Raw genomic sequence first — 26693 nt, 5'->3', positions numbered from 1 at the left:
TAAAATCTTAATATACAGCAGTTAGGGTATTCTTCTACATAAATGGTCATCATATATGTGTGATCGATTACATGTACATATATACAACTGCTAACTTTATAAAACACTTTCTTACGCGAAACATATTATATGTAAGTGGGACACAAGTTATCCTAAATAAATTTCAGCAGAATCGATTATTCGGGTAATAATATATTTGCGCTACATTAGAAACAGATTATCATTGAAATTTAATAAATTACTCCGCCTTTATTTTTTTGTTCAAATCTTATAAGAATTTTGTTTAATATTTCATATAAAATGATAATTACGTAGGTACGTAACCTAGATATGTTTCTCGCAAATTTCCGAAAATAGCCAGAACAGTAAATAGTTGATCATCCCTAAATATATTGATTATTAAGGAATTCTTGATTATCGTTGTCGTTAATCGACGTGTGGCATTATATAGCGCGCTAAGGCTATATTCTCCAACTATATACCTCTTGTGAATAATATAGAACTTGGATGAATAGGACACGTGGAAAACTATACATCGTCAGTCTTACGAAGTGGCTCATAGCTTTCGAACGTGTTTGTGCTGATTCGGGATAGAAAAAAAATTTGCAATACGATGAATCAGGAGAATACTATCGATACGGTAACAAATCGAATAGTATCATTGATTGTTAACGAATTGCGAATGAGCGAAGATGGAGATTTTTATTAAATAGTATAGCGTACTATATTTATCTGCATCTTATCAAGACGATATTTTAATTCTTAATTGAACCCGGGGAGCTACGCTCAAAAAAGGTGATTACTATAATTTTAAGAAATTTTAAATATAGATATTTTGTATGATTTATTTTCTCGGTTTTTAAATGAAATTAATTTAAAACTTCTTTATTTATTATTTAACGACCAAACTGGCAAGATTTTAAGAATGTAGATCACGACGTTTCGACTATTGATTTTGGTCCTTATCAAGTGAACTACGGGATACAAAAATATTTTTTGTTATTTAGTTAGTTACAATTTTTTTCAATTTCACGATAATATAATTAGAAAATGCCGTTAAAAAGTATATAATAAAAATAATAATAATAATACCTTAATTAAAAACGCAGGCAGGTTCTTCATACTACATTACAACTTAAAACAGATGTTTCTCTGAAATTAATTTATTATAGATGTTATTTTAAAACACTTATTTGAGTAAAAAATATATAAGAAATATTTTAAACCTGATATACTAACTCAATTATTTTAATTTATGAACTTTGTATTATTTTGCTACAATTTTATTTAAAAATCGGTCGAAGAGCATTTCAAGACAATATAGAGATACTTATAAACTGCAGTATATAATCGATGTGTCATTGCACTGTACCCATTAATATAGAACATCGTGATGCAAAAATAAAAAAAATAAATAAATAATACAAAATAAAAAGAAAATAGAAAATATCACAAATTAGAACGAAATAAATATACATGTAGGAATATTTATGATTATACACAGTCAATAATCGTTTTTTACATGTCCATATGTACATTGGGGCTGATGAAAGAGATATAAAAGTCATCCATTGAAGCGTTTTCTTTCAGGAAAATATATTGACCGAGATTATTTTAAATAACTGTACACTCTCTATTCGATTAATATTTTTTTTTTTTATTCAAAAATACGTATATATCTTATTAATTCGCAGAATTTGTTTCTGGTTATTTCGTTATGTTAAATATAATTAATTATTACTGCAAATTAATATAAATGATACAAAAATATATAATCATTCAGTTATATTGACATTTTTACTAAAAAATATTTCATTGTCAGCTTTCAGAAACATATACTCTTGACCTCTCACGCAACTTTAATAATGCTACGTATGTCATTTGTATAATGAAATCACTCTATCTGATGAGTTTATTGCGTAACATAGACGCTCGCCTATAATACATCAACACTCTTTCTATTTTAAAATTAGTAATTACTTTTCTTTAAATTGATGTTTTAAACGTTTATTAATTTATAAAATATAATAATACATTTATTTTTTGAAGAAACAAAAAAGATATTTAACGTTAACAGATGCAAGAACCTAAAATGCAAATGTCAGTGCGATAATTGCAAGGAAAAATTAATTTTTCGTTGAAACTCTGATGCGAATCCTTCGTAGGGCATTAATTTTTTTGGTACAATATCAAGAAATTAAATTAAATCTCTCTCTCTCTCTCTCTCTCTCTCTCTCTCTCTCTCTCTCTCTCTCTCTCTCTCTCTCTCTCTCTCTCTCTCTCTAATTCAAGTAATTTTTTATTAGACCCATCTGTTCCTCCCTAAAGTAATTCGAAAGTTTTAACTTCAATAATTCCTTCAATCTCCCCTAAAAAAGTAGGTAAAAAAAAAAAAAGAATGATTATGTAAAGATAAGGAGCCACTCCCAATTTCGATAATTTTAAAATGACAAGGTCATCATCTTGAGTAATCATCTTATGCAGGTTTTAACTGGCACTCATTGTTTATTAAAAAGTTATTAACAAAATAAATATATTAATATAGTGTAAGCTTACATCCCCATTCCAAAAAAATTCTAACCTAATCCGAGTCTAATTTTAATTTAATAATCAAAAATGGATTTGAGTTAGATTAGAATTTTATATTAATTAAATTTTATATAAATTTTATCTATGCGGTGTCATACCCAAGTAGTAAAACTGACATCATTAAACATCAAAATGACGGTATGTGACGTTACCCTTATAGAAATTTATCACTAGTAACGCCAATTAATCACTTATTTCGAGTACTTAGAATAATGATATACAGTAATTTAAGTACTCGAAATAAGTGATAAATTGGCGTTACTAGTGATAAATTTCTATAAGGGTAAAATGACGTCATTTTAACGTTTAATGGCGTCGGTTTGCTACCTGGGTAGAAAATTGCATATTCTATTCATTATACTTTCTTTATTATTAACTGCTTATTAATAAATAAATAAGCGCCGGTTAGAATCTTCAACATATTGCTCAAGGTGATAACCTTGACATATATTTTAAAACTCGAAATCGAGAAGGCTCATCCTTATCTCTGCATAATTACCAGAAAAAGAATATGACACGCGAATTAGGTTATTGGAAGGCTCACGTTTCATCAGACTTTTGGTAACCTAACTTTCTAGGCTACACTTATCTCGGATCTAATTTACGATGACAACTATGTCACACACGGTCTCGCGGTTATTGACACAACCAAAGATATGAGAAATAAACAGGCCGGCGGTGCATTATTTATTCTATTTTATAAGTCGATCAAACATACATATGCAGTGTTGTGTTTAGATAATTTTAAATTATTTAGATAAGGATAAATTGAAAATATGTAAATTTATCTTAAATAAGAGAAAGGTAATTTAAATATATCTAGATAAAGATAAAATTACATAGCGATTCATATCTAGGCAATTTCTAGATAATATTATTTTTAAAATTATTGCTTAGGTAAACACAGTTTAAAAAATATAAATTATAAAAGGGATATAAAAATATATTCATACTTTTATTTGTAAGTTTTTATCGTTTACTGCTTGAGTAATTTTTATGTGCTATGACTCTGAAGCAAATTATCTGAACATTATTATTCTACATAATTTGGTATAAAGATAACACTTTTTTCATCTAAAATGTAGATATATAGATAATATATATTTTTATTATCTATATAAAAATAAGATGACGTCAAAATTTTATCTAGATGATCATCTATATATTTTATTTAGATAACAGCAAACACTGTACATATGACGCTATATATATATATATATATATATATATATATATATATGTGTACATGAAAGAATGCAATTTCACTCCGGAAGAAATTACTCCGTGACTCTGTTACTATCGTTCGCGAACTGCGAACATGAATTCTTGATCGATCTTAATCTTTTATTTATTCGTCCGAAGGCGACTCTCTCTCTCTCTCTCTCCCCGTAAGGAGAGTTCTCGTTCGCGGGAATCGCTCCAGGAAACCGGCCGCCCTTCGTGGCGTCGCGACGCTGAACGTCGGCTTCATTCGACGTGCGACGCTTTCTCGTGTCGCACGTCGCGAGGCCTAGTTTTGCGTGTGCGTGCGTGCATGTGTGTGTGAGCGTGCCGTATACATAGTTCGACACAGTCGGTACTTGCAGATATTATTCGAATCGCAGGGACTAATTCGTCAATCCAAAATGACGATCGTAGAGCCGAGCAGGTACTTTTGCTTCATGCTTCGAGAGATTCAGTTTTTCTTTGTTAATCTTCTTCAGTTCAGAAATAAGAGGAAGTCTCCTTTTATTTTATTCGTATAGATGTCGAAAATTTTTGATATTGCTTCTGAATTTAATAGTACGTCGAATTTATATAAATCTTTTGTTTTTTATTTATCTACTGAAACAGACACATTAAAAAACGTGATGAATTTTTGATTTGAGAAAACTGGTAAAATATACTTTTGTTCTCGCTTTAAAAGATAGCGTAAATTTTATGTAAAAATTATATATATATATATATATATATATATATATATATATATATTATATATAATTATGTAAAATCAATGCACTGATTGTTTTCCCGACATCATATAATTTAAATATAAAATATTAAATAATTTATATTGAGATCTACCTTAGGTTCTGTTTGTTCTCTTTTACTATCTATTTAAACTTAAAAAGTAGATGCACATATTTCAAGCATATAGTCATCTTTCGTTTTAATTAACGATCGTACGTTGAAAGTTCACGCATAAGAATCTTACGAATTATCTTACAAACACGAAACGTTTTGTTCAGTGTTTACAAATTTTGCTACATCCTCTAGAAAAACAAAACATGAAAATATAATAAAATTAAAAAAAATGATTATAATCTATATTTATATATTGATATAAAATTTACAATTGTAATATGTTTGCAATAATATATTTATAATGTATTTATAAATAATGCAACTGTAATAAAATAACAAAGAAAATGTGTTAAGAGAGAGAGAGAAAGAAACAAATTTTACTTGCTGAATATATTTATCGGAATGCATCGTACGCATCTTCATTAGAATAAAAGATCATTATCAACAGACATTAAAATAATGTATGTAATTAATGGATCTTCAGTGGTAGATGATAGATGCGTAGATCTGTACATGAATAAAATCATATAAATCACTTGCTACTGTGTTACTACTGTGTGTAACATCATATATGTATATTTTTATTCTACTGAATTCCACTCACGTAATAGACAGAAGCAGGGAATTCACCGATTCATATAAGAGGAAAAGTCAGAATGTTCTATTAATTGCGCGTAGTTTAAGTAAATAGCCAGCAAGATTTAACGCGATACAGCACGCCAATTATAATTTATTTATATAAATCGTCGTTAGTCAACACAATTACAGATATATATGTATAGTTGATTAATATTTAGAATTTTGTAATACAACATGGCATATTTTAAATTAGTAAAATAATTATTGAAACTGCATACATTATAATTGGATTAATATGATGTTTATTGCGAAATGTATAATTCAATAATTAAGTTTCAGTAATCGGGAAATCTAATTAAAAATTTCTTGCAAAACCACGAACATATATATTAATATTTTCTTATTCAACTACATATCGGAACATCTTTCTATGCAAGCTTCCGCCAGATATTAAATTTTGCATGTCATGAATATCGTTATTACATTCTGAGCCGACAATCATGTAGCAATCGTATAGCATTATGGATGTGCGATCGAAAATACAGTTTGAATATGCCGTCAGAACATGCAAATCAATAATAGAGAGGAACCTCAATAACTGTCTTCTATCTGTTGGCCCTTTATAGATTGCAAAATGCATATCAAGATGTTCTTATGTAATTTTCATCATCAATTGCGAATACAATCATGCTTTCTGTAAAATGAAATAAATTGTTTGGAAGAAAAAAATTATAATATTTGTAAAAGATATTTTACAAATTATAAATATGTATATGTTTTACATAATAATTACAATTAATATATCTTTAAAAAATATTTTATATTACAATTATTTAATTTTATATTTAATTTTAATTATTTAATTTTATATTTAATTTTAATTATTTAATTTTAATTATTTAATTTTATATTTAATTTTAATTATTTAATTTTAATTATTTAATTTTAATTATTTAATTTTATATTATAATTAATATATTTTTTAATGTGATTTTGTTGTTTTATTACAGAGGCTCAAATGAATTCTTCGGCCATAAAAACTTGGTTGCAACGTGGCGAACTTGAGAAACTGGAAAATGTTGTGTTAGAGGGTCGAGGCGCGCGTTTATTAGGCGAAAATTCACCGGATCTTAGAACTCGTGTCTTCCTGAAGGGACTCCCGAATTATTTGGTAAGAAAATATTACACATATGGATTTCTCCAAGTGGTCATAGAAAAGTTCAATCTATTTGAAAGAATTTTTAAATTGGCAACACCAAAAAAATTGTATTCTTATCTTAATATGCCTTATCTTTATAAAATCTTCCTCTAAATAGGCGTGAAAGGGGTTCTCTTAATTTAAAAGGAAAATTTTCTAAAGAAATATTCTTTAATTAGATATTTTTATTAAATATTCGTAACATGTAAGAATATATACTTAATGAGATAATTATTTATCAGCGTATTATTTGAAATTAAAGAATAGATTCTTAATTTAAGAAGACATTCCAAAAAGCATCATATAAAGAGGGAAATATTCTTATTCATTAAGAATATTTATTAAGAGGACTCATAAAGTATGCATTTTGAGAAAACAATTTTTTCGGTGAAGATTTCCTTCAACGAATCACCACGAAAATAAAGATTAATATATTTAATATCTGGTATTTGTTCTTCAGACGAAAGTCTCTCAAGTGCACGATACCGTTGCGCGCGGCTCCTTAGCTGAAACCCAGAAAGTCATAGCCGAAGAGTCGAAGAAGAAGCTGGCGATCGCTAAAGATCCTTGCGGCACGCCCTTAATACACAAAGCTGTCTATCACGATCAACCCGACATTGTCGCCTGGCTCATAGAAAATTATCCTATCACGCCGCAGCAGAGAGATAAAGTACGTTGCTTTCTTTTAAAACTCGCAGTTTTACCAAAGAATGGAGTGGGCTCGAAAAAGAGGATGAAATCGAGTTCAATATGTATCTACTTAAAAATCCAAGTCGAATCCGAACATCAAATTTCACTTTCTAGGAAATTTGAATAATAATCAGAAATAATATTTCATATATTATACTTTTGCGAAGTAATTGAGTCTAGAACAGTTATATTCGAATTTTAGATTTGCAAATACTGTTTTCTCTTTTTATTTGGAAATAATCGTAGAAAATTCGAAACCATGCAAACGAATTGGAACCTACTTGTAAGATACTTAATCCCTTTGCTATAAACCGAAGAATATATTTGTGTGTGTGTGTGTATCATAAGAAATTCAATTGTACACACATTCAAATTATTGTAGTAAAAGCGTCTTATGGACATCAACTTCAAGAGTTGGCATTAATAATAAAAAGCATTGATCTTCATTTTATGTAGCGATAGAATTAGTTCGACAAACCTTTCCCAAGTCTTTATTTCAAAAGCGATGTCTTCTTTAATTAATTCATTTTACATATATAGATCTTAATGAGCATGAGCTTCGATCAATCGTCCTTTATAATTCACGATAGTCGAGGCCCATTTTCGCGACGCGGAATTGTACCGCAAAATAAATGTTTGTCAACTCTCTCGAGAAGAAAGTCCTCTGAACAGAGGCTTGACTAGGTTCCCTCCAGTTTGTGCTTCTAGCAACGTTTATTATAACCCCCGCATCGCGTGACGCGGATAATAACGAAGTGTAAACCACCTGTTCTTCTCTCGCAGACGTCAGCTTACAGTAGGAAATATATCCGAGATAAAAAATTCTAGCGATTCTAGCCTAGCATATCAATCCCCAAAGCCCATCTTTGTTCGATACTTTTGTCTTTTGTACTTACACATTGAAGACATAAAACTTCTAAATTTAAATTTGCACATTTTACTATATAATATTATGTTTAGGAGGGAAAAACAGCTTTACACTATTGCTGCGCATGTAAAGATCCCGATTCAATCTGGGATCTTCTTATAGAAAGTGGATGTGACGCTAGCATTTGCGACAAGAAAGGAAACCCGGCCGCATATTACTTGGAACATCCCACAGAAATTGCATTGCCCGAAGCGGAAGTGATGTCACGACGAAGAAAAAGCACAGGGAGGGATTGTGAGTACAGATATCCTCATTTTAACATAAAATATTTATAAATTTTCAATCGATTATATTCGTCTTCCTTTTTTCTACGTCACATGCGTGATGTGCACAATGTTTCTTCTTTTCTGAAGAAAAATCAGTTTTTTTATACTTTTTCAAAATAGCTTGTATTGCTGAACCCTTGCTATATCCTTGAAAATATATCCCAGGGTTGGATACGTTAATAATATTTTTAAACTAAGTTAAGTTAAAGTTAGTTGATTAAAGTTAATTTAATTAAGTTAAAAATTGCATGAACAAAAAATTAATCCAGTTAAGTTAAGATTAAATTAACAGAAGTTATATAACTCTAAAGTTAATTTTTAAAAACATTTATATTAAATTAGAATTTTGTTTGTTAATTCTTTTAAAATTTATAACAACAAATAACAAAAAAGTTTTTGATTTTTATATAGAAAATATTTTTTGGTAATTACAATTGATGACATAAATGAACATAAAAATTAATAATACTTTAATTTAAAAATAATACGTTTATAAGTTATAAAAAACAATAAAATGATATTTAGAGATTAAAAAAATGTAACTTAGAAAAAAGTTAATAAGTTTAAAGTAAAAAATAATAAACTTTTAACTAATTAATTAGTTATTACTCAACCCTGGTATATCCATTAACTTTTTCTATTAAACATCGCGCATAAATAATAAAATCAATTAAAAAATATTAAACGTTTCGTCTTCTCTAAGTTTGCCGGTCAGAGTTATATATTTATATATATCATTATATATCATTATAAGACGATTTCGAAAAAACTTTGGGCAACCTTGCGACAAAGCTATTATATATAGTTTATAATGATCTCGTTCTATATTTCTTATATTCTCGCGGATATAGATTCTTTGCCTTATAGCTCACGTATTCATTTCTAATGACCGGGAAAAATCGATAGCACATAAATTCGTAAGGCAAGGTTAACTGCGACGTTCGATACGACGACACGGATCGAAACGGGGAATTACCGCGCGCGCGTTCATCCAGCATGAATTATAACACCTGCTAAATGTGAAAGGGAAAAGAAAGTATGTCTGATAAGAGCGCGTTAGGTATATAAACTTTTAAAATATTTATTGGGAAAAAAAAAGAAAAAATCACATATGTACTATTCAATTAGTATTACGACACTTTTAATAGATCGTTGTAAATTATTGCCTGACATCTTCCAAGCATACATGCCAATTTTACATAGCATACTCTTGAAATAAAGATCGTCATTTCGAATAAATTTATCGAAATAATTATTTTATCGTGCACACTTTTTTCCACGCAGTTTTATCATTAATTTTCAAACATTTTCAATTAGATTTGCATTTGGTGACTTTGATAGTCAGTCTAATATTTCATCATTTTCTTCTTTCCATTAAGAATTCGTTGTTATTCTTTTGAAGGCTCCAATAAGTGAGACCTCTGAATGTGTCGAAAAGGAAGAACTCTTCTACTTGCTTGTGGGAAATTTTTCGATGTAATGGTTTCCAAACACAGAAGTTTTCCCATAATTATGCTCTCATTAAACAGACAAATATTAGTTTAGAGGGATACCTCAATCATTATAATCACCAAACGCAAATTTATTTGAAATTGTCCAGGAATTATAATGAAGATAAAACTACCATATATGGAAAAAAATGTACACGAAAAAATAATTATCACGACAGATTCGTTTGATATAGCGATCTTTACCTAGAGAATATATTGTAAAATGATGAAAAATATATTTCAAAGATGTTGGACAATAAATGACAACGATTGGAATAACTGGATAATTTATTAATACAGAAGCCCATCATGTCATCCTCTTCATTTTTTTATAATAAATAGTTTAAAAGTTAATGTTCTACATGTTCTTATTTGACATACATCATGTTCTAGGTATGTACTAAATTTTTTATATACTCACTCTAGTGCATCTTAAATATTAATGCATTGATAGTCAAAATACAAACTCTAAAATAACTCTGAAATAAGTTGTAATAACTTGCAAAACAAGATAATGTTATCTGAAAAGAAATGAGATTTTTTCCTCATTAAGCCATTTTCCTTGAAATGGCTTCGTGTACGTAAATAGATATCATGGATCGACTCATCGTCAACGAGTAAAAGAGGTCGATTTTAAAAAATGATAGGAACTCGCGTTCTTCATTCTTCAGCATGCTAGCTCGAAGATTGCAAACCAAAGCAATTTCCGGTAAACACACATTCCAGTAATCGTCTATGCTTCATATACAACATTGCATAAGAAAATTATATTGTTTGTGCAATAAAATAAAATTAATTATCACTTAATATTTCATCTTTTGTACATGAAAATATTCTAATAAATATCGCACATCATTCTCCTGTTTTTTCATGGATTAAAAAATTGGTCACTTTGTAATCAGAATTATTCGTACATTAAATAATATTTTTGATACAATGAAAAATAAATTGTTACATTGTTGAATTTGTTCGTTCAATCTTAAAAAAATCTTGCGTGAACATAGCGAGAATTTCTACGAACGTGATCATATGGATATAATTTATTAGACATCGGTGCATGGCAGGTAAAGAGTTGTAAACAATGTGAGCCGCGTATCACAGGTACTCTTTACCGAGTAAATGCAATATCTATACGCATTGTAGACGTGTAACTCGGTGTCAGTATAATATGGCAGTTCTCTCCTTTCCCCATTTCATTTCCTAGAAAATTTATCAATTTGACGTTTGCGCACGCCATTCACGCCATTCACATGATTCGAGATGGCATAAAATATTACATATGTACATGCATGTAACAGTATTATCGAAGACACGTACGTATACCGATACATATCAAATTGAATGCGGTCGAATTTATTTATAACGCTGAGAATCAAATACACAAAGCAAGCAGAATTGTTCCATATATTGCATTTACCAAGGGAAGTTAAAAAAAGTTAAAAAGTTAATAACTTTTAACTTAGTTAATTTAAAATGTATTAATTTTTAACTTTAACTAGTTATTTTTGACCTTAAACTTATTAACATTTTTCCTAAATTAAATTTTTTTAAATTTCTGAATATAGCTGTTGTTTTTTTTTAATAAGTTATAAATGTATTATTTTTAAATTAAAGTATTATTAATTTTTATGTTTATTTGTCATTAATTGTAATTACCAAAAAATATATTTCTATATAAAAATCAAAAATTTCTTTGTTATTTGTTGTTATAAATTTTAAAAGAATTAACAAACAAAATTCTAATTTAATATAAATAATGTTTTTAAAAATTAACTTTTAAAACTTCAGGTAATTTAATCTTAACTTAACTTTAACTGAGTTAATTTTTTGTTCATGCAACTTTTAACTGGACTAAATTCATTTTATAAGCAACTAACTGTAATTTAACTTAGTTTAAAAAAATCATTATTTTACTCAACCCTAGCATTTACCTTGCAATATCTATCATTTTTTGCTTTTATAAATTATGATTCTTGGCATATGTAATATGACGAATTCTTATAAAAAAAGTAATGGATATTATAAAAATTTTGTAATTTTTATATTAAGATTTGTTGAGTGTTTATTCTTTTTAAAAAGATTTTTACATATTTCTATATTTCGACGGGAAATTTTCCTGTCATAAAAATACACACATTGTACTCTATAACGGAATCGTTCCGACATTTATTGACTTACAGATTTCTCGTGTCGAGTGTTTCTCAAATATTTAATGTCTTTGTAATAACACGCGACTCAAGAATTCCTCGTCACTCATAAATACTTAATAAACTTGAGGTTGTTATTAAATATGATAATAATCGTAAAAAGATCAAGTTGAATCAGGTTGTATGTATCGTATTTTTACATAATATATTCCGTGATAAAATTATACGATAAAGGAAAATCAATTTACGATTTATTTATCAGCTAATTCTCAAAATTCGATTAAATAGTATAAGATAATTAAAAAATATATAGTTGTCTAATACATCTATATTTTGTAATATTTATATTTTTCTATCGAATTACATTATTTGAGAAGTATTTCCAATAACTTTATTAGTTTTATTAATACAATGAAGAGCAAATTTTGCTGCACCAGTTTTCTTGACATGAAAAAAAGAACGTTTCAAGATATTGTTTAAATTATAACGTTTCTTGTATTCAAGATTTGGATTTCAAGCCTTCCAATATCAGGATATGGATACACAACAGAGACATCGGAAAGTTGCAGCATGTACTGTGGGAGGGACATGGGTCCAAACTTCGATGCGAAACCAGCAACAATCCTCGGATAAGAAAATTTCTAGAGGCCATACCTTTTATCATGGTATATTATTATAGTATAATGAAAAAATCATTTCTTTCGCTTGTGCGTTTAGTTATTTATAAAGACTAAAGACATCAATATACATATAATTTAACAGCTTAAACACAGTTATCGAATCAAATTGCTGCAACTTTTCTAGGGCACAGTAAAAGACGTCCATACAACAGTCATTAACAATGATGTGGAAGGTTTCAAGGAAAAATTTGAAGGACCTATTTCGCCCATTGTTTTGTGCGGCAAAGACAGCAACGGTTTAAACGTCTTACATAAGGTATACATATAAGTGCTTAAGAGAGAGCTGTCCAATAAATCTTTTTTAACTTATTGAGAAGCAAAGCACGATTCAAATCGCTTTTATCCCTTCCACTGAAAGGCCGCTGGTTTGGGATATGCGGATATGGCGCGTGAAATTCTCGAAAGGCGTCCCGAAACGGTAGCCGCCCAGGATAACGAGGGAAAGACACCGTTGCATTATTCAGCTGCACTTAAAGATGACGGCGCCATGTACGATCTTCTGGTAGAACACGGTGCTGACGAGAGTAAATTGGATAACGTGAGTGCTACATTAGATCTCTAGGAAAAAAACATAATCATGCAAAATCAACACATTCTACGGTATAATTATATTTATCAGAGGCAAAAGGCGGCTGCATTCTATAAGAATCGCCCTTCCGACGTGGACTTGTCAAATTTGTCGGTGATACCGGATGCGCCTCGAGCCTCCACTACTTCTCCCAAGAATTGGGACTGGAAGATCCTAGAGTTGGGACAAGCCGCTTTGCGAGGAATGAAAAAGATAATTAGCAGCGATGACAGTGCTTTTGGTAGCGCCGAGTCTACAACTAAGGACGGCTCGAATGAGGAGGTATATTTGTTATTAATCTATTTTTTGTAATTATACGCACAATATTTTGCCTGTTCGATCTTGTCTCTAACAATATTCATTATTTTTGTATTGATTAGTAATTATATTTAGCGCACTTATTGCACGCGTAGTCAGACATAGAAAGGCATCCCGGTGTAGTGTCACATCCGGAATGAGTAGTCGAACAGTAGAGATTTTTTTCGGATAGAAGGGGGAGTCCCCCCGAGTCAATTCGCAATTTCAGGTCTATGATACGAAGAATATTATATGGGAGATTTGGTGGAACAGATTAAGAAAGCTGATGACGAGCAACAAGAGGAGGAGAAGGAGGAGCCCGAGACCCCGAATGGAGATGAAAAAGAAGAAGAGAACGAAAATGAAGATGAGGCAAATAATGAGGAGGAAAATCCGGAGGAAATGAACGAGGAGGAACAACAAACGGCAGAGGAGGAAACGAAAGAGGACGAGGAAAAGGCATCCTCGGACGATGATGTGGTAATCGGGCCTGTCGCGGAACCGACGAAAGACGAGGAGGACGGACCTGAAGCCGCCGATATTGAGATCGGAATCGACGAGGAATCCCCGAAGATCGAGGAAATCGCTGTTGAGCACGAGGATAGAAACGAACCCAGCACTGGCGATTCCGGTGTCGACGAGGAGCAGGTACTGTCTGAATTGTTTTGTCACCATCACACTGCACTGTTTCTTGTATAATACAAAGAAGAAGCCGGGATTTCTCCATCTATGTCTGCTCTTGGAATACTTGGGATATGTATTAACTGTACACATGGGTAATACATTTTTTTTTAAATTTCAATATTATTTTTCATATTTTTAATACTTACTCTTTTTTTACACATTCAATAATAATATAATAATAGTATATTTTTTACATTAAAAAAGAGATATATTTTTTAATCAACTGGAAATAACATATTTGACAGTTCTTTAGGTAGAAATCGATTCGGCTCATTCAACAACAACACTTTTTTTACGAACATTATGTATGCATGCATAAACGTACGCGTAGGCGCGGCAAGAGACAGACGATCGATTCGCGTGTAGGATTCCTACATGCGATTAATATCTCCTATCGATTGCCCATGAACCGTCCAGTCGCGCGCATGATTGTATATCTAAATATGACAGCAGGTCATCGTTGGTGAACACGAAGAACCTGCCGAAGTGGAATTGGACGAGGGTAGCATGGGTCGTGATTTGGAAGTGGAGAATCTGTTGGAGAACGGAAATATGGAACAATTGGCAGCTCTGGTTCTCAATGGCGAAGGTAGACGATTGGTTGGAAGACAATCCGGAAATCCGGAACTCCAGGCATTCATCGATAACGTTCCAACTTACATGGTACGTTTTTTTGTAATAGATTTAGAAAAAACATGTAGGATGTCTCCAATCTACCGTATAGCCTAACTTGTTGATGGTAGATTCCAGATAGATGGTAGATCATTTGGAGATGATTTTTCCTCAAAGAAAATGTTGAGGAAAGCCATAATTTTTACAGGTTTCCAAATGTATCTTTGTAACTAACCCTTAAATTAAAATTCTATTAAAGTGAACTCTATATTAACTAAAAAATGTCGTTTTGTTAATATTTTCCATAAGACTTACGAAAAAGTGTAAATTTTTAATCGTTTATAACTCGAAAATTATTAGTGCCTCGACATTTTCCCTGAGAAAAAATCGTCTTCAAATGATCCCAGGAATTTGCTATTAACAGGTTATACGGTAGGTCTGAGATACCCTGTATATGTTTTATACATATCTATGTATATACATAGGTCTAGTTTATATCGTGCACTTGATACGCGTATCAGGTACTATATTTGTACCAAACTCGTACTAAATATTTAATACACACGATGTAAACGTTGCCAGATCAATTTGGTACGAGCGTATTAAGTAGGAGCATTGGCCTAGTTTACATCGAGCATTTGATACATATATTAAGTAGTGTGTTTGAGTTAATCAGTCAATAACTGAACCAATTTACTAGTTATTTGCTACTTGATACACATATTAAACGATCGATGTAAACTAGGCCATGTACTAAACTGATACGTGTACCAAATGATACGCATGAAATGCATTTTGAAGGTAATTTAGTGGTTTAGCGTTGAGCATAATTTCAATTAAAACTTGTTAGATATCATTAATTTTATGTGGTTCTCAAATAATATTAAAATAAATTAAATTTGTATTATCTTTTTCCCTTTGTATATTCGATGTAAGCGTACTAAAGTTTTGGTGCGCATCAAATTTAATATGCGTACCAACGTTTCAATGATATAAACTAAATTATAATATAAATCACATTCCTCAATATTAGGGAAAAATTCATGCCGTACACATGGCAGCACGAGAAGGAAATCTTCGCGATCTGCAAAGCGCACTAGATAGGCGCAAATTTGCAGTGGCACGAGACGAATCGTCACCCCACGGTGCAACGCCATTGCATGTTGCAGTTGTATTTGGCAATACTGCTGTCATCAGGTACTTGACATATTTTTACCCACATATATATACATAATATACATATATATACTCTTATATATAATACATAACTATTTCGACGATTCAATAAAACAGGCACGGCTATTTCTTGTTCGACAATAATATTCTGATCATTTAATTATGCCTGACCAACCGATTGCTGTCGATCGAATCAGTTTACAATTCATCCAACTATATCGATAGGTTCTCATTACAAATGACAGGCTATAAACTATCCACAGGCCTGCACTATCTACCCACGTCACTTTAGATTGAATATTTTATACCTGATTCAGGTACCTAGCGGGAAGGTTTCCAGAAACCGCCAATGCAATCGATCTCGACGGACGTACTCCGTTGCATTACGCTGCGACACTTGCGGATAACGGTCATTACTATAACCTCTTGCTACATCTAGGCGCCAATCCTTTAATACAAGACAACGTGAGTTCTATTATTAGATGATTTTCATTATTACTATCGCAATTTCGCAATTACGAAGTGGCGTAATTGTGCGCACGATTTTCGCAATGAGAGAAAAAATGTTTTCTCTTTTCTTGAAAAATTTCATTATTTAGTTAAAATCGTATGCACAATTTGAATTTTGCGCGAAATTTTGAATTTTATATAGTGCAAAAATTCTGTATTTATTTTTGCAATTATTAAAATTATTAGAATCTAATAAGTTTATATTATAGTTAAAATTTAAAAGTTGTTCTCATTCAAAAAATTTTGTATTAATTTTTTATTATAAGAATTAATCAAATTTCAGAATTATTAAAATGCTTGATTGAAAATAAATTAATACAGAATTTTTGCAGTAAGAAAAAATTTCTAAATTTAATAAAAAATAAAAGTTTCTTTTTCGATCAAATTTCTTTATATTTCAATTATAAAATTCGAAAATTCTGTATAAATTTTAAAGAAAAAATATTTTAAATTTTAATAAAAATATAAAATTATTTGTTCCTAATAAATAAATACTAAAATTTTTATTAGATTAAAATAACTTTAATAATAAGAAAATTATTATAATTATATTTTAGCTTTTTAATTAAAAAATACAGAATTACTTAATTCTAATAAATGGTTGAAGTTTTTTCATATATTTATTATTGCAAGCGAAACATGGAACATTATTTTTCTTTCGTGCAGTTCGAACAAAAGGCGGATTATTACAAACAAAATCAAAACGACCTATCGCACAAACGACTTCTTCGCGATTTCGGAGCTAGCGAGAGGCTTGCCGACGAAATGTTGACAGATAAAGGTATTATTTTATTTGAGGCATTTTAGTAGTGAGCACTAATTGATAATAATTGTAAAAATAGTCGCGCGCGGCAAATAATCCGGGCACTTCTCCTCGCGACGTCATCCTTCGTTTTGTATTGTGATTGAGAATCGTTCCGATTTAAGTCGAAATCTTCGTAAAGATCTCCAACAATCGTCGCACTTGGCACAAAAGTATACGCTATGTGTCGCGATTTTGTCAAATATCCATTGATTGTTTCTCCTCCGCACAGGAAACTGTGTTAATTCTCGATTACCTTAATAATGTCCAGTTTTGTTCATGATCGATTTATTCTTTTTTTTTAGACAAGCGCAATCAAGTCGTCCCTGAAATACCGCGTAAGAATCCCAATCGATATACTTGTTAAGCGCACAAGTATTTCTCCTTTTTACTGACTTTCTGATTTTGTGATATTAATTTGACTTGCTTCGTTCGATATTATTTTTATAAAAGCACATAATCAATTCGACACTTAACATTTCAGCGTGTTAGCTAGGTATGTAAAATAGGGTCACTTTATTAATTATATAATATTTATTTAACTAATATTTTTAATATTTAAATATGCTATATAGTTATTGTACTTACTAGTAAAAATTTTACGATAAATTTTATATAATAAAACATCACGATACAATTGTAAATCAGCTTTACAGCCATTTTACAATTGCATTAATAATCTCATAAAGTTCTTGAGATTAAAATATTAACTCATCATAAAACTAAAGCATTAGATATACATAAAGAGGACCGCAATATCTTAAATTATAAGATAAAAAGCAGCTTTATAGCTGCGATACCTCTTTAAGGAAATATTTCATCTAAAACCTAATTTCGACTCTTCGATAATCATCATATATTGAACCGTGAAATTTGCTTTCGCGTCAATCTATATATCTTTCAACGATCTCGTGATGGCTGTTAATCCGGCTGTTCTTTCACTCACCGCTGCTGTCAATTCTCGGCCGAGATCTACAGTTCCCGGAGGTGATATCTACTCAGCCCGACGTGACGTCAGCGAACCCGAGGTCCTGACCACGCTGGAGCGATGTTTCCGATTGCTGGCGGGCAACCGGCGATCGTCGATACCGAAGACGCCGTCGAACGCCGGTACACTAATCGCTCGTAGCTTGACACGGCCCGTATTCGATTTGATCAAGCACCGTGTGACTCGCATGGACCACAATCTCTTTGACGTGATCTGGCCCGCTTTGAAAAGGTACGGTACCGTCACGGGCAACGGTAGCAAGATCAGCAGTGCCCGCTCGAACCTCAGTTCGAACACCGCGGACGAGGATCACGGAAATTACGGGGCGGTGGCGCCCGACTTCGAAAGCTACGTCGTCTTCACGGAGTTCTTCGATCCTTTCATCCGGGAGCTGCACTGCGTCAGCGCGAGCGGTGATTTGTCCGATCACACGTTACCGCATTTCTTCAGTGTCGAGAACGAGGAGAGCGAGGAGGCTCCGCCGGAAGAAGCGATTGTCACCGCGATCGCGCAGTACGATCTCGATCCGACCGGTAAATTCGTCCAAGCCGGCATTTTAGAGTGCACCCGTAATCTGGCCAATTATAGTCTGCCGTTGACGTTAACCGTGAATCAATTGGAGGAGGTCGAGAGGGAAATCACCAATCAGCTGATGAGCTCGGAGATCGTCGATTTGATGGCAGAGGGCAGCAGCGAGGACGAAGCCGGGACGTACTTCACTCTCAACGAGATTCTCGAGCAGCCTAGCCGAATACGAGCACAATTGGCCGCGGCCGGTTTACTCTTGACGATCACAGAGTTCGACCTGAACGACGATCGGCGTCTCCATGGCAAGCATTGGCCTTACGGACGCGGCGTGTACGTCACCACGGCCGGCGATCTCGCCGCTTGGGTGAATGTTCAGGATCATCTGAGGATCGTCTGTCGCACTAGCGAGAACCGGCCGGGTCTGATAGGTCGCGCCTACGTTAGGGTTGCTAGATTAATGATGATATTTGACAAGAAACTGAAATTCAAGCGGGATCAAAAGCTCGGATTCCTGACCGCGCGTCCTCACGCTCTCGGCAACACTTTGAGATTCTGCCTGATCGTCCGGTTCCCGGAACTCTCGAAGACACCCGAGAATCTGCGACACTTGTGCGTGGTACGCGGCCTTATTGCACGCGACACCGTAAAAAAGGACATGGTGAGGGTCAGTAATCAGCAATCGCTAGGGATTACCGAATTGCAGACTCTCCAGGATTTTTGCAGAGCGGTGCACAATATCATCACGCTGGAGAAGGAACTGTCAATGAACAACTCGATGAAGATCGCCAATCTCATTACCGGCATATTCCGCAAGCGAGTTAACGTGTCGAGAAATCTCAAGACGTAGATACAGATGTACAGCGATTATGAGAGAGACAATAAGACAAATTGTAGATTCTAAACTCTTCAAGACGATCATTCCGGAATCATCCAACTTTTTCCCTCATTTTACGGACGAAGAAAAATTCCAAAATAAACTCATCTAAAAGAATAAAATAAAAATAAGATAAAAATTATCCAACATGACAATTGCGCACTTTCTATGTGTGAAAAAAGTGGATGTCTCTTAACAAAATCAACGACCCATCTTGAGAAATTTTAGATGGAAGACCTCCACTCGGAGAGATATAACAATTAAAGGAAAAAACTAATTCATCAGTTATCGAAGATTTTTAGTCGATATATAACAACAAGAATGATTCCGATTAATATTCTAACTTGAATGAAGCAAAAACTTGATTCAAATACTCATAATTAACACAACAGTGATCTCTCTTATCGATTGTCTTCAAGAATGTCCGTTCTTTTCTTTCTCTTAAATTCTTTTTTATATAAGTAACATTTACGCTTATTCATGGAAATTTTCTGTGATAATTATCAGCCAACACTTGATAGTCAATTACTCTTCATAGAGACTAAACTTTTTAGATAACTTAGGCTATATATGTATAATAAGCGAGTGGGAGAGAGAGAGAAAGAAAAAGAGAGAAATGCGTTGGAAAGATATGTGAACGTTATTTTGTTTTTTCTCTCGTGCACATCCAGTCTCTCTTATGAAATTACATTAAATCATATATAATCGTAGTCGCTCTATTATACCGGATTAACCGGCGATGAAATACTGGATTGCTGATTAGGTTAGTAAACAATCAGCATTATTGGTATACACGACATCATTGTCGCACAAATTGTCTCACAATTGTGCATTGTAAATCTTTGTTCGAAATAATTCGACAAATTATTTAAAATTATTTATGTATGATGTAATATTACCTATATTTTATAAATAACGGTTTTACATGAATTTTTTCCTTCGGCGTAAAATATAAAATATTGATTGTAAAATACACACATACACACAAAATACACACATACACACAAAGAATTCACTTACATTAAAGAACTTGTAAGCATATTCTATAATTGTTAGAATTGTAAAATATATTTGATTTTTACATTTATGTATACAGTATCCTATATTTTAAGTTACCCACCCCAAAATTTTTTTTATTTTTGATTGTAGAACAAAATATGCTTTATTTGATGGAGAATAGATAAAGGTGCTACTGACTTTTTCCTGAAGGGAAAATAGTTGATTGTAAGAAAAAGTATAATAGCAACTAGCAACTACGTACTTTTTTTACAAACAACTATGTATTTATACCACTTGATGTCTTTCATTATTTTATGTACAAAAGTATTAAAATAAGATCATCAAAAAATGGATTTACAAGATATTTCATAGTTTATGTTAAATTTAAGTACATATAAAATATCTCGTAAACTGTTTACATTTTGGTCATCTTATAACTTTTTAAAATAAAAATTTCAAGGAATCAATTTATATAATAAAATTGAGGTTTCATTTAAAAATACGTAAATGATCTTCAAATGATTTTAAAAAGCGGCATTTGGAAAAAAATTAATAGCGCCAACTTTTGTTCAATCTAACAATGTTTGTCCGAAGCATTTCTACAATCAAAAATAAAAAAGTTTTTAGGGTAGATAATTTAAAATGGAACATCCTGTATCATATATGTATAAACATATGTACATACATATACATACATACATACATATACATACATACATATACATACATACATATACATACATACATATACATACATACATATACATACATACATATACATACATACATATACATACATACATATACATACATACATATACATACATACATATACATACATACATATACATACATACATATACATACATACATATACATACATACATATACATACATACATATACATACATACATATACATACATACATATACATACATACATATACATACATACATATACATACATACATACATACATACATATACATACATACATATACATATACAATGTGTATAAATATATTAATAAGCATGTAACGCGTTATTTCATGTAAAATCGATGACATTAAATTTTTTCGATCCGATATTAATGGCACAAGCTTAAAAAAAATGTCAGTCTTTTCAAAAGCTTTTTTATATGTAATGCACGAGTCGATGTTCACACAAAACAAAAATGGCGAAGCACATGTCTTTCCAATGTTATTATTCATTTTAAAATATAAACTCGTTTATACATTTTTACTCTTACTCATTGCATCTTATTCTAGGCTCACATTACAATGTGAACTTGTTAATTCAAAAATAAGCCAATAGGCGTCTAAGTGTCATTGTATTTTTTATAAATATGTATAAATAAATCTATATATGTATATACTCTATATAGTTTTGTAAATATTATATTCTGTGTGCTTTGCGTATAATATTATAATATAATAGTATAATAATAAAAAAGTTATAATATAGAAGTTTTATTCAACGATAAAAGATTATTTTTATCGATATATATGTATATATATAAGAAAAATTGACATTTATACGTTTGTTGATTAATAATTGTCTGTAATTATTTATTATGTACGTAAAGATATAATCACCTAATGCACTTTTTAGATTTAGATCGACCGTGTTTGTTGCTTAGTTATGTTTGTCTTTGCTTGTTTAATTTAGATTTTGAATTTGTATATATATTAAAAGCGAAACTGAATTAAGTATTCTGTCACGTTTTGTCGAGTGATTATGTTGCACAAGCATTTCATGAAGCACTTTCTGCAAGATTAAAAAGCATTATTGCATCAAATAATTTTTAGATTATAAAAGATAGTTAAAATTAAAAAAGGAATATACATGTATATACAAACAATTATGTAAATAACTTAAAATTTTATTAAAATATAATTAAAATTTATATAAAAATGTGCAATATTGTGTGCATAAAGTTGCAATAATTATCTTCAGCAATTAATAGTTTGTTAACATTTAAATTAATGTGCATGCTATAAATTTACATAATAGAATTATATTTTGTGATTATTTATTGCTAATTGAAATGTTTAACTTCTAAGAGATAAAATTAACATGCGCAATAATGCTTTCCTAATAATTCTACAACAATCTAAAGAACTTATCTTACAGATGATAATGAAGTCGAAATACCGATATTTCGGACAGAAGAAGGTCGTTATTTAGCATCGTGTAAGTATCGTTTGCATTTTTTTCATATTATTGTAGAATCCAATATAACGAGAAATCATTTATTTTCCAGCGTTAGGCGATCCCTTAATTAAAGGATTAACGGAAGTTGCTAACGCGCGTCCAACGGATCCGGTCACATATCTCGCAACATACTTGTACAACTTTGCCAGCAAGAATAAAGCCAATGAACAGGAACAAGTATATATCTGATTGAAGAATTAAACACTATAGAACATCCTCGGAGAATTTAACATTACAATTTTTTTCTTATTCTGACTTCAGGAATCTGATGTTCTCATTATACCTGATCGTGAAGAAGAAAATTTGGAAAATATCGAGAATGAAAATTTCGACGAAGACGCTGGTTATCCCCGGAGTCCAGCTTCAGATATACCCGAATCTACGTTCAGCAATCCTAATAGAGTATGTGAATAAAAATATACATTTCGACACTTTTGCGAAACAATATTTCTTGGAAAAAAGAATTATACGATTTATTTTTTATTAAATCCTTTGCAACAATAAGTATTATCTCGCACACACAAAAAATGAAAAAAAAACTCTATTTCTTAGGATGAACATGGACAAAGCATGATTCACTTCGCGGCAGTTCGTTCCTATTCAAAGGACGGCCTGTATCACCTGCTACTGGAGACGCAGGTTAACGTTGGTTTTAGAGACGAACTGTATCGAACAGCTAGAGATGTTGCCGAACAGGCAAATATTCGGGAGAACGTTGAAGAGATCGATCGCTTCATTGTTTATCTAGCAGCAAGAGGTAAAAAAATATATAATATATAGGTATATTAACAATAAGCTATCTTCATGTAGAAAATTATAAAAGAATCATGTTCGCAGGAGAAACTGAAAAGTTAGTTGAACTTCTGCTAGAGGGTTATGATCATATCTTGGACACCGAGGATGAAGACGTGAACATCATCGATGTTGCTGCTCAAAGAGAACACGAACCTACCGTCCAGTTTCTACAATCAATTCCTAATTATGTAGTAAGAGAGTGCAAAAATCTATGAGATAAACAGAGATATGTGCAAAATGGGTGTCCAAACTCATTTCAAATAGAATAAAATGCAAAATAGGTGGAACCTTTTTTTATTTATTAAGGCTCTTGGGCTCTCGCCGAACATGTTACAATTGTGAATCAGAAGTGAGAAAACACACGCTAAAAATTCTTAAATACATTTTGAAATAAAGATATTTTGATGAAACAGCACTTCAAATGACTTTAGCACACTCTTAAAATAAAATATCTCGAAAACTAACTTTTTCCCTTTATAATCAATCAACAGCTGTAAAATGACTGCAATATGAAATCCAGTCCGTCTGGTTCTTGTATATGCGGTCATTCCGCATGACGATCTGATATCACGATCATTTTATGGTTGTTGATTGACTGTCAAAAGAAAAGTATAGTTTTCGAGATATTTTTAAAATGTGCTAAAGCCATTTAAAATATTGTTTCATCAAAATATCTTTTCATTTAAAAATGGCATCTAAGAATTTTTAACGTACGCTTTCTCGCCTTTGACGTCACAATTCAACATGGCAAAAATCCAGGAGCTTTAAATACAAAATATGCAAAATATGTTTTTTACATTATTTTTAAATAAGAACTAAAAAAAATAGACATTTTTAAGATAATTTTTAAAAATTAAAAATAAAAAGAATATTAAAATTAATATCTCGATTAATTTTTTTGCAAGAAAAATATATTTGAAATAAAAAATAAGTAATAGAAATATATAAATAAGTTTTGAAAAAAATATATTTTAATAAATGAAAATTATTTTATGTATATTTTTATTTATAATACTTAAATGCATCATCTATTTCAAATAATTCACATTTCTAAGAAAATAAACTATTATTTACATTTTCAAATTACTAAAACAATTTTTTGACAGAACCAACGTGAGGAAGTGCATGCTGCAATTCGGGCCAACGATGTGGATCGTGTGAAGGAGCTTTTGAGTAAAAATAACGGAGGTGGAAAATTGTTGGCTGTTGGGAAGAACTCGTTTGGCCGATGTGCATTGCACATCGCTGTGCTTTGGGAGAATGAGGAGCTCGTTAAATTTATCGCGAGAACGTATCCGGAGACTTTACGCATCGGTGATAATGTACGAATCGCTCAAAAGGAACATTAAATGTGAAATATGATGATAAAACACTAGTTTAATTCTGCTTAAAATGATAGATAAGAAAATAATACAAATCCTTCAATTGTAAAATATGGATTCAGAGGACGCAATTAAACTTCTCTCCGAAGTTTTTTCGCGCTGAACACGATACTATTGTTTCTTAACACATTACGATTTAAAATAAATTGTAATATGAGTCAAAAATGGTATTTTTGACCATTTTTAACATTTTTTCTTGCGTCAAAAAGAAAACTAATTTCTAAATAAATTTAATGGCATCTGCAAATATAATTCAAAAGCTTTCAAACAAATTTAATTTTAAAAAAAGAAGACACTAAAATAAAAAATGTCTTTTCAGTTGGAGAAAACAGCTCTTCATTACGCAATGGGAGTGCCATCCGTGGAAGTCTTAAGTAATATATTGATCACGGCAGGCGCAAAACGTATTGTTAAAGATTTGGTAAGCCATTTTTATTATTTTTATTATTATTCGAATAACAAAAAAACTTTTTCTACACACGGAAGAGGGCTAATTTTCTGCATTTTTAGAAATCTCGACAGCCCTCGTATTACTTCATGAACAAATCTGATATTGAACGGCTTCAAGAAGAAGAAAAGTCCATGATCATGTAAATGGTACGATGCTGAACACTTGCACCGATTTCGCAATTATATGCGCGCGATTCACACACTTTAATATATTCATGCATCGAAAATATTTATGTTGAGAAAGGGCCGATGAAAAGCAGGATAAATATAGACTGCAATTCGCAAAGAGACCCGAGATTCTCTACGCTGCATATATTATATTTTTATTTATCTCAACAATAACATAATGTATCGATTTTTTACATCCATTATTAAGGATGTATTGGATAGATATATAAATCAATGATATTGTCGTGAATTTTTAACTGGACATTCTTAGTTCTAAATCGTGATGAATTACTTAAAATTATTTTAATTGCTCGTTAAAAAGTCATTATTGAATTTTGCAATTTTAACATAGGATTTTATGCGAATGTTCGAGGAAAAGATAATAAATTATTCACAAAGTATGAAAAACCAAAAATTAAAAATTTGAGTTTGTTATAAGTTTTTTAAACATGTAAAAATGTTTCTGTAAAGTTTCAAAATGATTTACTTGCAATTATTATTAAAAAAAACTATTGTGATTATTAGTTTAATCGAGCATTCAATTTGTGTCAACGCTAGAAACAACTGAAAGTTAGAAACATAATCTTTAGCGATTTTCTATAAAATGTATAGCGTGAATAACGTTTTTAATACTTTTGTCTCCGATTGCATTTCCTATACATCCTTAAAACAAGTGTACTGCAAAGAATCTTAAAGTTTTTTATATGTTCTTTTAGAATAAATATTTAACATTCTACGTTTTATTTTTGTATATACTAGAAAAGAATATTTTATAAAAAAATTTTGTCATTATAGAGGACCCATATTAATTCTCGTCGGCTATGTTAACAAAATCTCTCTTTTTGGTATTTTCGCATATCATTGAAAGTATATGGATTCATGAATTGTATGACCTATGTCAAATGTCGAGACAGTTTAGTGCCTTATAAATAAATGTAACAAGACTGCAATGTACGTAAGAATGTACGTAAGAATCATTTCGCCAAACTATTCCGATAGATACAGTTGTATGCTG

The 26693-nt window shown here is 31.1% G+C and overlaps 1 protein-coding gene across 8 annotated transcripts; it reads left to right on the top strand.

The window, feature by feature from the left end:
• Positions 1-557: 557 nt before the first annotated feature.
• Positions 558-26632, top strand: LOC114929616 (uncharacterized). 8 transcript variants are annotated; one of them, XM_029301202.2, is made up of 22 exons: positions 4049-4237; positions 6243-6403; positions 6891-7100; positions 8081-8282; positions 12456-12616; positions 12756-12887; positions 12990-13169; positions 13251-13481; positions 13770-14144; positions 14631-14843; positions 15826-15989; positions 16286-16433; positions 17145-17259; positions 17586-17618; positions 22803-22862; positions 22933-23060; positions 23145-23285; positions 23436-23640; positions 23721-23869; positions 24785-25000; positions 25380-25481; positions 25571-26632. In XM_029301202.2, the coding sequence occupies exons 2-22, from the start codon at positions 6251-6253 to the stop codon at positions 25652-25654; spliced, it is 3402 nt and encodes a 1133-aa protein (XP_029157035.1). In that variant the 5' UTR covers positions 4049-4237; positions 6243-6250; the 3' UTR covers positions 25655-26632. The 8 variants fall into 8 exon arrangements, 7 of the variants coding, with proteins under 7 accessions (XP_085342637.1, XP_085342641.1, XP_085342640.1 ...); XM_085486513.1 differs by lacking the exon at positions 17586-17618 and having other exon boundaries at positions 4050-4237; XR_003819293.2 differs by lacking the exons at positions 17586-17618; positions 22933-23060; positions 23145-23285; ... (3 more) ...; positions 25380-25481; positions 25571-26632 and adding an exon at positions 18259-20433 and having other exon boundaries at positions 4032-4237.
• Positions 26633-26693: the final 61 nt, after the last annotated feature.

Source organism: Nylanderia fulva, unplaced genomic scaffold (genome assembly GCF_048542155.1).
Source record: "Nylanderia fulva isolate GAGA-0341 unplaced genomic scaffold, ASM4854215v1 Scaffold44, whole genome shotgun sequence".
Classification (NCBI taxonomy): Eukaryota; Metazoa; Arthropoda; class Insecta; order Hymenoptera; family Formicidae; genus Nylanderia; species Nylanderia fulva.
The sequence above is the reverse complement of the archived record's forward strand: the minus strand, read 5'-3'. Positions and strand labels throughout refer to the sequence as shown.

Bases quoted from the DNA above. Each gene is read 5' to 3' on its own strand.
- LOC114929616 (XM_085486511.1), top strand. From the start codon at position 6,251: ATGAATTCTTCGGCCATAAAAACTTGGTTGCAACGTGGCGAACTTGAG. The intron at 6,404-6,890 runs GTAAGAAAATAT...TTTGTTCTTCAG, and splicing joins AGGGACTCCCGAATTATTTG to ACGAAAGTCTCTCAAGTGCA. The intron at 14,145-14,630 runs GTACTGTCTGAA...TAAATATGACAG, and splicing joins CCGGTGTCGACGAGGAGCAG to CAGGTCATCGTTGGTGAACA.